At 35.5% G+C, this 16,939-nt stretch overlaps 1 protein-coding gene across 1 annotated transcript; it reads left to right on the top strand.

The window, feature by feature from the left end:
* Window positions 1-2,509: 2,509 nt before the first annotated feature.
* On the top strand, window positions 2,510-11,807 carry LOC117107213 (mycolipanoate synthase-like). The gene is made up of 4 exons (XM_033248818.1): window positions 2,510-2,814; window positions 3,219-4,681; window positions 4,763-4,859; window positions 4,981-11,807. Exons 1-4 carry the CDS (start codon window positions 2,559-2,561, stop codon window positions 10,434-10,436), a joined length of 7,272 nt encoding a protein of 2,423 aa, XP_033104709.1. The 5' UTR covers window positions 2,510-2,558; the 3' UTR covers window positions 10,437-11,807.
* The last annotated feature ends 5,132 nt before the right edge of the window (window positions 11,808-16,939 follow it).

Raw genomic sequence — 16,939 nt, 5'->3', positions numbered from 1 at the left:
TATTCTGAGCTCTTCTCTTAATTTGAAAATAACTGTCACCCTGTTTCATATGATGAAGAAAAACGCGCTTTTCCTTACTCTTTGTGCTTTTCCCAGAAAGCGTCTTAGTAGGCCTAGGTAATTATGCAAAACCTAGGCCTAACTAAAAAATTAAAATTGTCATAGTATGTAACTCAAGTTAAAATAACACTTTTCATTACTTGTGCAGCTTAATCAAATATTATATGTCATTTTAAAAGACCCATTGGTATTAACATATAGTAACATCAATGTATTTTTAAAAATTAGACAGCGACGTTCTCTCAGAAGTTGTTTTGTAGACGTTTATCTGTTGATGACCTTTTGACCTCCTGAATTCTGCAATGAGATTTTCGGGTCGATTCAGCCGAGACAGCCCGAGTGGAGTTTCATGTAAATGTTTCGTACGGAAAAAAAAATCGCGTCCAGCGAGGTGGTTTGACCTAAAAAAAATGTCTGAGCATGTGCAGATTGTGCTTATCTGGCTCATTAGCATAACAATACTAAAATTAAGTATTGTTACAACAAGGAAGTAAGAAACAGAAACTTAACAAAACACTTAATGGCACATAAACTAAAGTTAATCAGCATAAACAGTTTATTACATGGAAATAATCAGTGATCAAGATCTAATGTGTGTGCAGTGGTGGCGCCAGTGGGGGGTGGGCAGTTAATATAGCCCCTTGAGTACGGGATCAGAGTCCAGAGTATAAATTGTACTTTGAAATCGGCTTTCGAGATAGAACTGTCTGATTTTATTCACGTCGTCAAACCACAGACCCTATACTTTCATCCGGCCTTTCATCAAGGGAGACGTTCCAAGTCCACTTCATACGCCCTTGTATATCAACAATTGACAACTACTTTTATGCATTACTAGTGCGTTTTATAAATAAAGTTGAAATCCTTTTAGTAAAAAAACATATTCAATTGGTACTTTTAAGCATTTGAAAACCATTTATTAATTATACATTGTAAATTTAAGTATTTAAAAAAATGGTCATATATCATATTTAATTACCCTTTACTGAATGGTAGAGACCATGGTTAATCAACGACGCAAAAAAAAAAAAAAAAAAAAAAAAAAAAAAAAAACCAACATGTGCTTCGCTGTTTGAAAAAAAGGTTAATACATTGAACTGCAGGCTATAGAAAAAAAAATTGTTTTACAGTATTCAATACATTCTCTAAGAGCCTGGTCATAATACGATGTGTTATAAATACATTACCTTTCCACTAAACTTCGAGATTAATCAACATTAAAATAGAATATAGTCCATGGTTAAATTTTTTCAGTGACGCATCAAAAAATGTGTTTTATCGGTAGAAGAGGGGTGAGAGCAGTACATTTAACAGCTAACTATAGAAAATTGTTTTTACCTTCTTTGAAACGCCCTTCGTCACATACGATGGATATGCTGTTCCTCTAATGTTCCAAATTAATCAATATTATAATAGATTAACATATAGGACAACTGCCCACATTTATATCAGATAAAGGTAGGCCTACCTACATTTGTGTTTGTGTCTATAGTTATATGAAGTTCAATTGTTTTGTAATTCGCTAAAATGAAGGAAGTATCCTTATCTACGTTCGTGAATCGAATATAGACCGTCTTATTTAATAATCTTAACTAATACTAAAGCGATATAAGAAATGACGAATCTCAACAATTTAAAGACTAACCGTAACAAAAATTCATGGAAATTGCCTATTGTTTTCAACTTTTAATTTGACTGTGCTTTGTAATTTTTCGGAGTAAGCCAAGCCTAGGCCTATCCATGGAGGTATTGTATTAGTTCACTATAATAATATCTATGACCTATCCTAGTTTTATATTTCTTGTATCTGGTTTTTACTGTAACGCTGACGATAATCTCAATACAAATTCTCAAAAATATAATGCGATTTTGCGGTTGCTTCCAATGGTGTTTATTTTTATACGAGACGTATTAATTGCGATTTTATTTACACTAAGCCTGTTAACAATTCCCCACAACGAAATGGAGTAGCCCAAGAAAATAATCTCGTCGCGTGGCCAACTATGCGATTAAACTGCCTTTAATCGCATAACCCACTTTGTACGCTTCGCTATATTTTGAGAGGCTCTCTTATACCCAACTTTACAAACCCTAGTGTGTTCATATTTTAGCTGTTGCTTACAAAATTCTCTACCGAGATCCAGTAATAATTTCTCACAGCATTTTTATTTTGCAGTATTTTGCCCATCTCAAAAGAAAGCGATGTTGAGATGAATTTAAAAATTCAACCATTAAAACACCAAGGACTTGGCAGGCTGAAACCATAAATTAAAAATAAATTATCAAATTAAATATAAGCCACATGGTCATACAATACAGTAGCTGTATTTCAAAATTTGTTTAAAGTTCTTTATGAAAAATATCTTTTTGACTATCAATATGAATATAATATTATGTGGTATTTTCTGCATACTTAAATTATAATATTTTTTTTTTAATCAACAGAAATCGAATGAAAACTGTTAAGAGCTGAATTATATACCTATAGGTCGAGAGCAATGGACATGGACGAAAAGATTGCTATCACAGGAATAGGGTGTAGGTACGGCGATGGGGTGTCAGGATCCCGAGGAATTTGGGAGATGTTAAAGAACAACAGAGATTGCACAGGTCCACCTCCAGACAATCGTTTTGATAATCCGTTTTTCTTCTACCCCGGTGAAAAGAAAAAGGGTAAACTCTACACTAAGGCCGGAGGCTATCTAAAACAGAATCCTCTGATGTTTGATCGCCAATTCTTCAAAATTTCTCCAGGTAAGCAGACATGAAAGTTGATAAATCAAAATTCGCTACGTTCTATTCTTTGTTACAAAAAAAAAAAAGAAATCCTTCAAATTGCGATTCGAAAACGAATTGCTGTTTTATATTTATATTACACTTAAAAAAGACTTATTTCAGGAATGGCATGGCTAAATGGTTAAGTTGTCGCACAGGACATTAAGTAAATGAGCTATAAATTATGGGAGCGCAAAAAATTGCCTAAAAATCTAAATTTGTTTTTTCACTATAGATCAACAGTTTATTGTCTTATTAATCATATACCAAAGTATTAGTTCTGGAAGTGGTCAACAAATTGTTTATTTAATGTTATTTTCATAGTTAATTCTATTACTGTAAGTTATGATAATGACACCTATGTTAATTTATTATACATTTAGAAGAGGCTAACCACATGGACCCACAAGTTCGAATACTTCTAGAAGTCGTATGGGAATCTTTAGAAGACGCGGGAATTCCTGCTTCGAAGTTACGTGGTTCAAACACTGGTGTATATATGGGCGTAACGGCCAGTGAATACAATTCACTGACAGGTGTACCACAGAGTAACATCAGTCAATACACAAATTCAGGAACTAACTCCTGCATGATTTCTAATCGTATTTCTTACGAATTTGATTTACGAGGACCCAGCTTTTCTATCGACACTGCTTGTTCTTCTTCACTATACGCTGTACAAATTGCCTGTGATGCTCTCAGAGGAGGAGTCTGTGACACAGCAATTGCGGGAGGGGTCAATATCATACTTACGCCTTCCGTTACAATTGGATTTTGTCAAGCTGGCATGCTTTCTCCAGATGGACAATGTAAAAGTTTTGACGAGTCAGCTAACGGTTACAGTCGAAGTGAAGGTGTAGGATCAGTAGTACTAAAACCCCTCAAAAGAGCGATAGAAGATGGAGATAGAATTTATGCTGTCATTCGGGGTGGAGCACTCACAAATGATGGACGAACACCTGGAATTGCAAATCCAAGCTATGCTGCTCAAATTGACCTTGTAGATAGGGCTTGTGCAGCAGCCAGGGTAAATCCACTTGAAGTCGCGTATATTGAAGCTCATGGTACTGGTACTCCAGTTGGCGACAGGACGGAAGCGAATGCTATTGGTGAAGCCATGGGCAGGCGACGATCAGATGACGCACCACCCCTCTTTATAGGTTCCATAAAGTCTAACGTAGGTCATGCAGAAGGCGCTGCTGGTATTGCTGGTGTCATTAAGACAGCTTTGTCACTGTACCATAGAGAAATTCCAAGTGTTGTACATTTTAAAAGTGGTAACCCCAACATCAATTTCAAAGATTTGAAGCTACAAGTCCCTACCTTAATGACTCCTTGGCCTTCCAGGTCCAAGCTTCTTGCTGGCTGTAGCTCATTCGGATTTGGTGGGGCGAACGCTCATATTGTCTTTGAAGCACCTCCATCCGGGCAATTCCGTAATAAGCTAAACAGCCTTAGTTCATTTACTTCTTCTGAATCCTATAATATGTTAATGCTCTCAGCAAAGACAACAGATGCTCTTAAGCAAATGTATCTTGATTGGACAGAATTTCTATCTACTCTTGAATCAGATCATATGTTCCAGAACGTGTTATATACTGCTAACATGAGGACCCATAAGCATGTACAAAGAGCAGCGTTTATAGCAAGGTCTAGAGAGGAGCTTCTGACACTGCTCCGCATGAAAGTAAACGGTGAAAGTTCTGACACCATAATTGACGGCAAGGCACCAGAAGGCAACGCTATTAACAGAACCGTGTTTGTCTTTTCCGGTATGGGTACTCAATGGTGGGCCATGGCTAGACAGCTGATGAACGCATGTCCTATTTTCAGCAACGTAATACAGGTAATGTTCTTTCCAGATCGAATTATTATATGAATAATAACAGACAACATCAGTAAACTTAATTACAAACTTTCTTTTTAGTTATTAGACGAATATCTTCGAAAAAACGGTGCGAAATGGTCACTGGTTTATATGCTGTCAAAGGAAACTGCAGAAAACAAGATTATTAAAGATACAGGTTAAAAAATAGATATTGTTTAAATATATTCAAAAAACTATATTCGTTTGAACATTCCTATACACAATTCTAACTTTAAATAATGACAACACATAAAATATCGTTTTCTTCTTTTTGACAGAAATTTCTCAAAGCTGCATATGTTGTGTTCAGATCGGATTAGTTGAATTGTACAAGCATTATGGCATAATACCGAGCGCAATCATTGGCCATAGTGTTGGAGAGGTTGCTGCTGCCTATACCGCGGGACTTCTGACTATGTCCAGTGCTGTTAAAATCATCTTTAAAAGAGGACATCTTCTCAGGAAAACAAGCGGTTCAGGAACTATGGCTGCAGTTCTTCACGATGTCGAAAATGTTAAAGAACGCCTGGAATCTATTCACACAGATATAGACGTAGCCGCTATAAACAGTCCTTCACAAATCGTACTTTCTGGCAAAATGGAGTCTATCAAAGCGCTTATTTCTAAACTGAATGAAGATGGAATCCAGACAAGACTCTTGAAGGTAAATAATGCATTCCACAGTCGTCAGCAAGAGATTCTTAAGAAAGAATTCTTTAAAAAGGCAAGTTTTCTAAATAATGCCAAGTCCTCAAATGAGCAAAGGCCTCTTATTCCAATGATGTCAACTGTAAATAACAGTTATCTAACTCTCCAAGAGGCTAATGATCCTGATTACTGGTGGTCCAATATCCGCCAACAGGTGCAATTTAGGGGAGCAGTAGAATCTGTACTTAAAGACGGTTACAATAGCTTTCTCGAAATAGGAGCACATCCGGCATTGTCACCTGCAATCAAAGACATTATTGCATCCAAGACAAACAAACCAATCATCCACTTCATCGCACATTCTCTTAAAAGGCCACGTGATATAAGCTCTCCCGCCAATGATATTCTTAATTTCAATATATCACTGGCACAGATGTGTGTGAACGGTTACCCAATTGACATGAGGCCATACTTTGACGGTCATAACTGTAAAGTAGAATCGCTACCATTGTATCCATGGCAACGTGTGAAATGTTCAGCAACAACTACCGCAGCCGATACAAAATTGCGTTTTCCTGGTTTTTGCCATTCCCTTCTCGGTGAACCAGAGACATCTGCAAACTATTCTCAAAGTACAAATCTTCGTGTATGGAAATCAACCATTGGAACTGACAAAGAACCATGGATTGCTGACCACGTCGTCCAGAATAGTATAGTTTTTCCTGCTGCTGGATTTATAGAGACAGCAATTGCTGCACACCATATACTTTTTGCGTCCGCTTTAAGTGTCGTTATAAAAGATCTCCATTTTGACCGTTTTCTTTTTGTTTCTGAGGCCGGTACTCTTGTGGAAACAACTACTGAGATGGAATCTAATGGAAGAGCAATGTTTACATTTAGTTCATTCAATGCAATAGAAAAGAAGTGGACGAAACATTCAACAATGAATTTAAAATCGAGTATAAACACATTTGAAGAACAGACCGAACAGAAGTATCTTTCAGTCAACAATATCATAAATCGATGCACTGGTATACTTGATAAGCCTGCTTTTTATACTAACAAGAAGCAAGTTGGTTTCAATCTTGGAGAAAGTTTCATGTGCATCGAGAAGGCACATTTTAGTCCAGTGGTTGATGAGGCACTCATTCACATTCGTGCACCAGACAAGGTAGTTGCACAGTCCAATCGTTTCTACATCCACCCAGCCCTCCTCGATGGCATACTTCAGGGAATGGCTGGAATTGAACGAGAAAGAACGAAGACTTTAAATCCCAACGCAAAACCTGAGGGCCGTGTTCCTAGATCTATCGAGAAAGTTCACTTCAGAAAATCAATATTTCCAGAAAACGTGTATCTTCACTTTATCATAACAAGTAACGGAGAGGATGTGTATTCAGATGTTTATATTGCCGATGCAGATACTTATGAGGTAATAGGTAAATTTGATAAAATACGTTTTGGATCCGTCGGTGGTCGCAGTGAATACAAACAACTTATGTTATTGGAGAAGAAATGGGTTCCAATAGAAATGGATATGAAACCATTCGATACAACTGGTCTGACATTAATAACTGGATATGACGATGTGCTGTCTGCTCAGATGAATAACACACTGATGTCAGTCGGAGTTCAATCCAAGATACAAAGGTTTGGAACTACTCAGTTTGAGCAGTTAGACTTAGAGAATGAACCACTATCAAATGTTATCATCACTGTTAAACCTGACAACATAAACAAAATTCACAAAATTTCTAAAGAAGAATTTTTGGAAGAGCAGTCTCACATGGCGACGATGTGCATCAATTTGTACAAAACTCTATCCTCTACTAGAAATTTAAGTCCAAATGTATGGCTTATTACAAGAGATGGATTTCCTGCCACGAAAGATGATGCGGTCGATCCTCAACATGCCTCAGCATTTGGGTTTGGTCTTGGTGTGATGCAAGAAGATCTAAACTTCAAGCTATCTATACTAGATATTCCATCAGATGTCGATACAGTAGCTGCAGCAAATTGGTTATTTGAATATATTTGGAAAAGAGACAATGGCCAAAAACTCGTTGCCCTGCGTAATTATTCAAATAACCTAACTGGTGATTTCACCACGTATTGTCTTCGCCTGTTTGTAAGTGACAGCGGATCATTTCCTTACAAACACTCATCCAACAAATGGAAGGTGGAAGTTGGCCAAAGCATGAAAACTGGAAGACTCTCACTAGTAACCTGTATCGCAGCAGAGGAAAGCAAATCTGCTCAATTCACAACTATAAATATTGAATCCTTTCAGCTAATTAGACCTGCCACGTCTGAAACCTCCTCTACAGAAATACATCAGGTTGCTCTGTTTTGTGGACATTCAGAACAATCTAAGCTAGTAATGGGTGTTTGTTCATCCAGAGACTTACTGTATAAAGTGCACTGTAATCATAATGATATAATTGACATTGATAGCAAACTTCCTGCGTCACAAATTATAAATATTGTCACATCCTATTTTGTTCCATATATGGTTGTTCGTGACATACAGCCAGATGGCACGACCATCGTATGTATGACATCCAATGAAGATACACGAGGTTTAGCAGTTGCACAAATAGCTCTAGAGCTAAACCACAATGTTGTCGTTGCCGTCAAAGACCTATCTGTCACAAATGGAATTCACTTGAATTCAGATCGTTCAGTAACCATTGTTGACGGTAAAGAGTTAATGAGAGTTTTGCAAAAGCAAAGCGTTGGCTGTGTAATCGGGTCTGAAGGCTATGTAAGAGAAATATTAAAATCTAACAGAGGAATGAAGGAGAAGATGAGACCTTTCGCTACAATAGAAATGCTCGATTCATATAAACACGTTTGTCGTAAAAATAACCTAGGGCTGCCTGTAAATGCAAGAGTTGTTATAAAGAATTATGAACTGTCATTGATTGAAGGATTTCAAGAATTGAAACCTTTTATAAAAAAGTTATTACATATTTTTGAAAAGCCTTCTTTAGTGTATCCTGTACCAGACGTCATCCCCCGGACAATATCTTTAAAAGAAGTAGAAACTCAAGATAATACTTCCCTCAGTAATGTCACCTTTTCAGTTGATAGCAATGACGTTCCTGTAAATTATAGTTTTGCTGGTGGTGAGATTAAATTTAGTATGCAAGAATCTTACATCGTTACCGGTGGGACAAAAGGATTTGGTTTGTGTCTTGTAGAATGGCTAGCAAACAATGGTGCTGGTTCTGTTGCCATCTTAAGTAGATCCGTGGCAGATGCTTATGCCGAGAAGAAGCTAGCCTGTCTGAGAAAGCGTGGAACAAAAATAGTTCATATTAAAACTGATATCACAGACAGGTCGGATGTAGAACGTGCTTTCGAAACCGTCGTAAATGATTTGTCTAAGTCATTATCTGGAATATTTCATTGTGCCGCGCAATATGACGACAGGCTACTCAAAGACACCACACAAGAAGATTGGAAAAAAGTGATAGCTGCAAAATCATGGGGTGCTCTGTTACTGCATCAGACCTCAACCAAGTTTAATGTGCAGCTGAAATACTTCGTCATGATTTCATCTTTGGTTCAGTTGATAGGGAATACTGGCCAAGCCAATTATTGTGCAGCCAATACCTATCTTTCATCTCTTGGTCATTTTCGTAGAAGTAAAGGTTTGGCCGCAACTGTTCTTTGTCCAGGAATCATCCGAGATACTGGATTTGCAGCTAGAAAAGCAGAACTTGTTGATTATTGGGAAAGGAGAGGAGTTGGGAGTTTAAAAGCAGTACAGGTATTGGATGGACTTGGAGTTATACTTCTATGTTCTGTTTCTGAAATTGGTATATGTGGGCAATTCCGAGTCAATGATTTTATTATAGAACATAGAGGTCTTTTGAAGAATTATACATCTGGCACCGACAGGAGAGGTTTAATTGAAGTAGGGTTCTCTTCCTCAAATTCACTAAATGCGTCTGAAGATGAAAGCAATCTCAATCACCTAAAGCCAGAGGAAGCTAAATCTTTTATTTTTCAGACACTTTGTGGAATCATTTCGAAGCGTGTTGGCTTAACTAGTGAAATATCGCCAGATTCGTCCCCTTCTTCCATTGGAGTCGATTCGTTAATGTCAACTGAATTGAGCGGAGACATTCAGAAACTTTTTGCAGTTCCATTTTCACCAATGGAATTGATGAATGCAAATGTGACGATTCAAGCATTGTCAATGTTAATTTACAAACGATTTCTAGCAAAAGGTAATTTTGAAGGACACGAAAACAACGAAGAAGACGAAGAAGACATGTCTTGGAAAGCTTGGTTTATTTTAGATGAGAAAGTCACTTCTCCAGAAATCCAGCTAATTTGCTTTCCTCCCAATGGGGGTGGTCCGTCTGTATATGCAAGGTGGCAAGAAAAAATGAGAAAGTACAAGGTTCAGTTAATCATGGCGCAACTTCCCGGATGGGAAGGACGCTACCTTGAGAAACCTCTTCAGACAATCGAAGAAATAACCAGCCAGCTTTCTGGTCATCTTGTTCCTAGGCTAATTCCTGGTAGATTTGTATTATTTGGCCATAGCCTCGGTGGACTGATTGCATTCGAAGTTGCTCATCTGCTGAAGGAAAGAGGTTTACATCCGGCCCACGTCATCATCAGTTCCTGGTACGCCCCAACGTTAGGTTATCCTAACGTAATTGAGCTTGAAAAAGCTCCAAGTGCATTACGACAAATGGAACAAGACATCAAGAACAAAATTCCACTTACCGATAATAAATCTTTGAGGCTTTCGTTTCTTGATGATAATTTGTTGGCCAACGCTGAACTGATGAGACGTCTTATTCCTTGTTTTCGAGTAGGCTTTAAAATTTGCCAAAAATATAGCAATACCCACAAAACTAAACTTCAATGTGGAATGACCGTGTTCGGCGCCAGGTCTGATCGATTTGTTTCACCCACCTTTCTAGACGACTGGCGTCTGGAGATTGAACCAAGTCGTAGTTTCAAGAAAATCCTATTTTCCGGAGGCCACATGCACGTTACGTCAGCAAACAAAAAGTTTATTTTAGAACTACAGATTGCCCTAAAAAGTGCTTTCAGTGCCTAAATTATGAATCTTGCGATAAATTAATAATTCTTAAAATTATAAATTTAGTGTTTTTAATTTTTAAAGTTCTGTTTTTATGTAATTACAATTATAGAATATTACGCTACATAAAAAGATTTGTTTGGTCATTTTTTAAATTAATAGATTTATAAAAGAGTGAGAGATTGCTTACAATATTTTACAGATTTACTTCTTTGTGTACACAATTAATAGCCACGACATTAACATTAACATTAACGAATGAATGACGTCATTATTAAGGCAGTTTTATGTGTATTGATATTTCCATACTATATTACAATGCTATTTGAAGTTAGAGCATAGAAAATTTTAGACGATAAAGATGTATTCACCTCTTAAATTTAAATAACTAATAACATTCTTAAATTCGTATACATTATACGTACACATTAGCTTTGTACTCTAGCTGTTCGTTTTAAATTGTACAGCATAAAAGTAGTTCATTTTATAGCCCATTGTCTTTTAATTAAATCAATCAATAAATTAATAAATCAATCCCAAGGAAGTTTATTCAGGTTATACTGGCATTCGGACCACAAAAAAAATACAAAGCAAACAGCAAAAAGGATAATTTTTGTTTTATTCTATGCTAAATGTAGAATATAATTATTTTACAGATATATTTTTTGTATACTTTTTTGTGTACACAATTAGTAGCCACGACATTGACTCAAAATTCCATAAAAGAATGAATGACGTCATTATTAAGGCAGTTATATGTGTATCGATATTTCCATACTATATTACAATGCTATTTGAAGTTAGAGCATAGAAAATTTTAGACGATAAAGATGTATTCACCTCTTAAATTTAAATAACTAATAACATTTTAAAATTCGTATACATTATAAGTACACATTAGCTCTGTACTCTAGCTTAGTAATGTTCGTTTTACATTGTACAGCATAAAAGTAGTTCATTTTATTATTCTCTTTTAATTAAATCAATCAATAAATTAATCAATCAGTCCCAAGGAAGTTTATTCAGGTTATACTTGCATTCGGACCACAAAATAAATACAAAGCAAACAGCAAAAAAGTTTTTTTTTTTAATTCTATGCTAAATGTAGAATATAAATTAATTGAAAGAAATTGATTTTATTTCAGTAGATAAGCATTGTACCGTTTAAACCATTGTAATTTGTTTTTTAATTACTATATAACGGTCAAACCAAAATTAAATTTGTCTTGAATTTTACACTTTATGTGTTTTTAAAAAAATTATGTTTTAAAAAGGATTGTGATGTTTAATATCTTTAAAATTTTATTAAGATTATAAATGAATAAGTTTTGTCTAAATCAAATCGAAAATGTATAGCAAACTTAAATTTTATTAGTCGTTAAGTTACTTTTTAACACAATATCATCGAAGTACAATAAATGATAAATATAAAAATTGTCTGTATAGAGTCTTTATTATAAAAGTACTAGTTTTGCAAATTTAGGCCTACCATTTCCGAGCAATCTCCAACCGTGTCAAAAGAATAAAGTGCCTTTTGCTACCTCCTTCGAGAATCGATTCATTTGAAAAGGTTATTGTTCTCCTGTACACAGAATAGAACAGATTTTTGCATACATTAATTTGGAGGCAACCCATTGAAAGCAAGAATGATTGAATTATGAAGCCTTTAACAATAAAGAACACACACACAAAATCTGAGACAATCATATACACGTGTATAGTTGTCTCAGGTTTAAATTAATAATAGAGAAAATAAATAAATAACATTTGAATATTACGATGGATTTAATTAATACAATTTTTATTTTTTTTTGTGTGAATATACTTATGGTGGGTTTATCTTTAGTAAAGTGTTGCAGAGTGTTCCAACTCCTGGCTGCTTGTTTTCGTTGTTGCGTTGCCTGAGAAACGAACTCTTGGTGGTAGCACATCCATCAAGAGTTCGGTTAAGAAGTACATAATAAATTAGAGCTACGCTTAAACTGGTAACGCCATCAGAGACAATTACACTTTTCTCTCGGTGGCTTTTTCTCGAATGAAATATAGTATATGCTCTATAACAGCTCCAAATTGCCGAGAATTAATAGAACATCAGGACACAACAGTATTGTGTGTCAACACTTCATATTGCCACTTGCTGTCAAGTAAACAGACGCTAATGTTAAGATAATAAATTTACTTTTAAACCTGATATTCGATAGTTTACCTTATTAACACATTTTTTTACTTATTTAAATTGATTAAGCTTTGTTTTGATTATACAATAATTGTTTGTAAAATTTAAAATATTATGAAAAACGTAATTATACCTATGGCTAGCTAACCTATTAGGTAGATATTAATATAGTAGTAAAAACAACCTTTTTTACATTTTCTGACGACAAAAATAAATCTACCCTCCAATCCTTAGCCTATATTAGATTATCATGGGTATGAGTGTTTTCTAAAACGGTTTGCTAATAATATACCGTGCTGTTGTAAGGCAGTGTTTTCAATTGATAATATTATTGTTACTATTATTGCCCAGTTAGCAGCATGCTGACTGGGTTCTGTTTCCTAGAGTTTCTTTCTTTCTTTACCCATACCCAGTCAGCAGCAGCTGACTGGGTTCTGTTTCTTAGCAGTTTCTTTCTTTACCCAGTCAGCAGCATGCTGACGGGGTTCTGTTTCCGAGCAGTTTCTTCTTTCTTTCTTTCTGGCAACATTTTAAAAGGCTACTAGTGGCAAACTACTGGACCGATTTAATTTAAACTTGGTCAGTAGGACCGGTGCCACCTCCCATTTATGTGTTGTTCACAACTTGGGGTCAAAGGTCACATAAGGGGCATTAGGGTCAAAAAACCAAAAATCGTGTAAAAGACTACTTGTCTCACAAATAACGTAGCACAGTCTTCCTTTGAACATATACATTGGCATAAGGCAGGGTCTGTAGGGTGTTCAGGGATAAGGGGTCAAAGGTCATTAAGAGGTAATTTTTATCTTTTTCTGGCAACATTTCAAAACGCTACTAGTGCCAAACGGTTGTGCCGATTTTAACAAAACCGGGTCAGTATAATCGGTGACACCTTTCATACATGGGGTGTACACTGCTTGGAGTCAAAGGTCATATAGGGGTCATTAGGGTAAAAAACTTTCAAAAAAATGAATAAAAGACTTCTGTCACAAATAACATAGCACAGTCTTGTCCTGGGCACATATGTATTGGCATAAGGTAGGGTCTTTATGGTGTTCAGCAATTTATGGTCAAAGGTCATTAAAGGGTTATTCTTTTCCCAGCTAACACTTTAACGTTAAAAAAACGTTATAAAAACGTATGAGTTTGGTTCAAAAATCGTTTTAGTAAAACGTTTCGAAAACGTAATTTGTGGAGTTTTGGAAGCGTTTAAATAACGTTATAATGTAATGTTTTAAAAACGTTATTATAAGTTCTTGTTTTAAAAACGTTATAAAAACCTTTACAAAGTGTTTTTATTACGTTTGTAAAACGTTATAATATTACGTTTTAAAAACGTAATTATGTGGAGTTTTTAAAGCGTTTTAATAACGTTTCAATTTAACATTCAGAAACGTTATTATAACGTTATTTCGATGTTTTTAAAACATTCTTAAAATGTGTTACAATACCAAAGTCAATGTAAATAGAGTAATTTTTAACTCTAGTTACGTTGACTTTGGTCTTGTAATACCTTTTAAGAATGCTTTAAAAACGTTTAAAAACATCAAAATAACGATAAAACTTTTGAGTTTGATTGGTATTCCAAGACGTTTTCAAAACTTGAACAAAGGCTGTACACTGAACCGTGCATATCCTTAGGTCGGCCTCTGGTCACATGTAGGATTCCAACTACATCGTGTTAACTTTGATACTCTGGGAAGATGTGTATAAGAGACAGGAACTAGGCCTATATACAGTAACTGGGAATATCCATGCCGAGTCTGTCTGGTATTAGATTATACTTTCATAAGTACAAAATTGTATAGGCCTAGGCTAGCCCTGGCTATTGTACCTATGTTAATTGTTTGGGTGTAGCATTGGGTACGTTTGGTCATATACGTACGTCATATAAAATATGTTAATTAAATTTCTGGAATAAAGTGGTGGTCATTTTTGGTTGCGAGATAACGTTGTAAACGCTGTGATTTAATTGTGATAAACGTGTTTATAAACGTGCTTGTAAGTATTTTTCTTACGTTATTATAACGTTTTTATAACTTTTTGTACAAGGAAACTGCAAATAAAACGCAATATATGGCAACGTTTTAAAATCGTTTTAAAAACGATTTATAAAAACGATAACAATTTCTCTGACAATTGGTGAAAATTTGGTTTTGATATAACGTTCTGTGAACGTTGTGATTTCGTTATAATTATACATTTGTTGAGGAGTCTTTGCGTACGTTTTTATAACGTTTTTATACCGTTATGGTGCATTAAATCTGCAAACAATAGGCAATATTACACAGCGACGTTTTAAAATCGTTTTTAAAACATTTTATAAAAACGATAACATTTTTGATGAAAGTTAATGAAAATTTGGTTGTAATATAACGTTCTGTAAACGTTGTGATTTCGTTCTATTTTATGCACCTGTTTGTAAGTTTATTTGCGTACGTTTTTTAAATGTTTTTTTAACGTTTCGGTGCAAACAATCTGCAATCAAAAGGCAAGGTTTACACAGCGACGTTTTAAAATCGTTTTTAAAACTTTTTATAAAAACGATAACAATTTTTGTGAAAATTGGTGAAAAGTTGGTTGTGATATAACGTTTACAGAACGTTGTGATTTCGTTCTATTTTACACACTTGTTTGTAAGTTTTTTGCGCACGTTTTTCTAACGTTTTTTTAACGTTTTGGTGGAAAAGTCTCTTATCAGAAAGCACAATTTTTTAACTTGCACGTTTTAAAAACGTTTTGAAAACGTTTCACAAAAACGAAACCAAAACAAAAACCAATTCAAAACGTTTTTTTAACGTTTTGTGTTAGCTGGGTTGTTCTCTCTAGTAACATTTCAAAATGCTACTAATGGCAAACTATTGGACTAAATTCAATCAAATTTTGTCATTTAGAACCGGCGACACCTCCTACACCCCAGTCTGGGGTCAGGGGTCACATAGGGGTCATCTGGGTTAAATTTTCAAAATAGCCCAATTGAGCTCACATTTACCAGGAATGATCCTTTGGACCTTCTAAACACAAAAAAAATACTCTTCATCCCATATGTCAAAGTTCATAGGTCAAAGGTTCCAAATGTTACTAATGGCAAACGATTGAACCGAATTCAATCAAATTTGACCATTAAGAACCAGTGACACCTCCTACACCCCTGTCTGGCATCAGTGGTTACATAGGGGTCATCGGGGTCAAATTTTCAAAATAGCCCAATTGAGCTCGAATTTACCAGGAATGATCCTTAGGACCTTCTAAACATGAAAAACTACTCTTCACCTATAGGTCAAAAATCGCAAGGGTCACTAGTGAAAATTATCAAATATTGCTAGTGACTAACCATTGGACCAATTGCATTAGACAGACTCCTATCAAACATGGGGTGTTCACAGGTTAGGTTAAAAGTCACAGTGGTTATCTCTTAAAAAATGACTGGGTTCATGTTCTATTGAACATAGTATCTCCAGTTCTTTCTTTCTTTCTGGCAACATTTTAAAAGGCTACTAGTGGCAAACTACTTGACCGATTTAATTAAAACTTGGTCAGTAGGACAGGTGCCACCTCCCATTTATGTGTTGTTCACAACTTGGGGTCATAGGTCACATAAGGGGCATTAGGGTAAAAAATCCAAAAATCCTATAAAAGACTACTTGTCTCACAAATAAAGTAGCACAGTCTTGTCCTTTGAACATATACATTGGCATGTGGCGGAGTCTATAGGGTGTTCAGGGATAAGGGATCAAAGGTCATTAAGGGGTAATTTTTATCTTTTTTCTGGCAACATTTCAAAACGCTACTAGTGCCAAACGATTGTGCCGATTTCAACCAAACCGGGTCAGTATAATCGGTGACACCTCTCATACATGCGGTGTTCACTGCTTGGGGTCAAAGGTCACATAGGTGTCATTAGGGTAAAAAACTTTTTTTTTAAATGAATAAAAGACTTCTTCTGTCACAAATAACATAGCACAGTATTGTCCTGGGCACATATGTATTGGCATAAGGTAGGGTCTTTATGGTATTTAGCGATTTACGATCAAAGGTCATTAAAGGTTTAATCTTTTGTTCTCTCTAGTAACATTTCAAAATGCAACTAATGGCAAACCATCGGATCAAATTCAATCAAATTTCGTCATTAAGAATCGGCGACACCTCCTACACCCCAGTCTGGGATCAGGAGTCACATAGGGGGGTCATCGGGGTTAAATTTTTAAAATAGCCTAATTGAGCTCAAATTTACCAAGAATGATCCTTAGGACCTTCTAAACACGAAAAAATACTCTTCATCCCATATGTAAAAGTTTATAGGTCAAAGGTTAAAAATGTTACTAATGGCAAACAACTGAACCGAATT

The sequence above is a fragment of the Anneissia japonica genome, unplaced genomic scaffold (genome assembly GCF_011630105.1).
Source record: "Anneissia japonica isolate Jap-2015-1 unplaced genomic scaffold, ASM1163010v1 scaffold496_len188431_cov159, whole genome shotgun sequence".
NCBI lineage: Eukaryota > Metazoa > Echinodermata > Crinoidea > Comatulida > Comatulidae > Anneissia > Anneissia japonica.
Note: the sequence above shows the minus strand (reverse complement) of the source record. Positions and strands in the feature narration are given on the sequence as shown.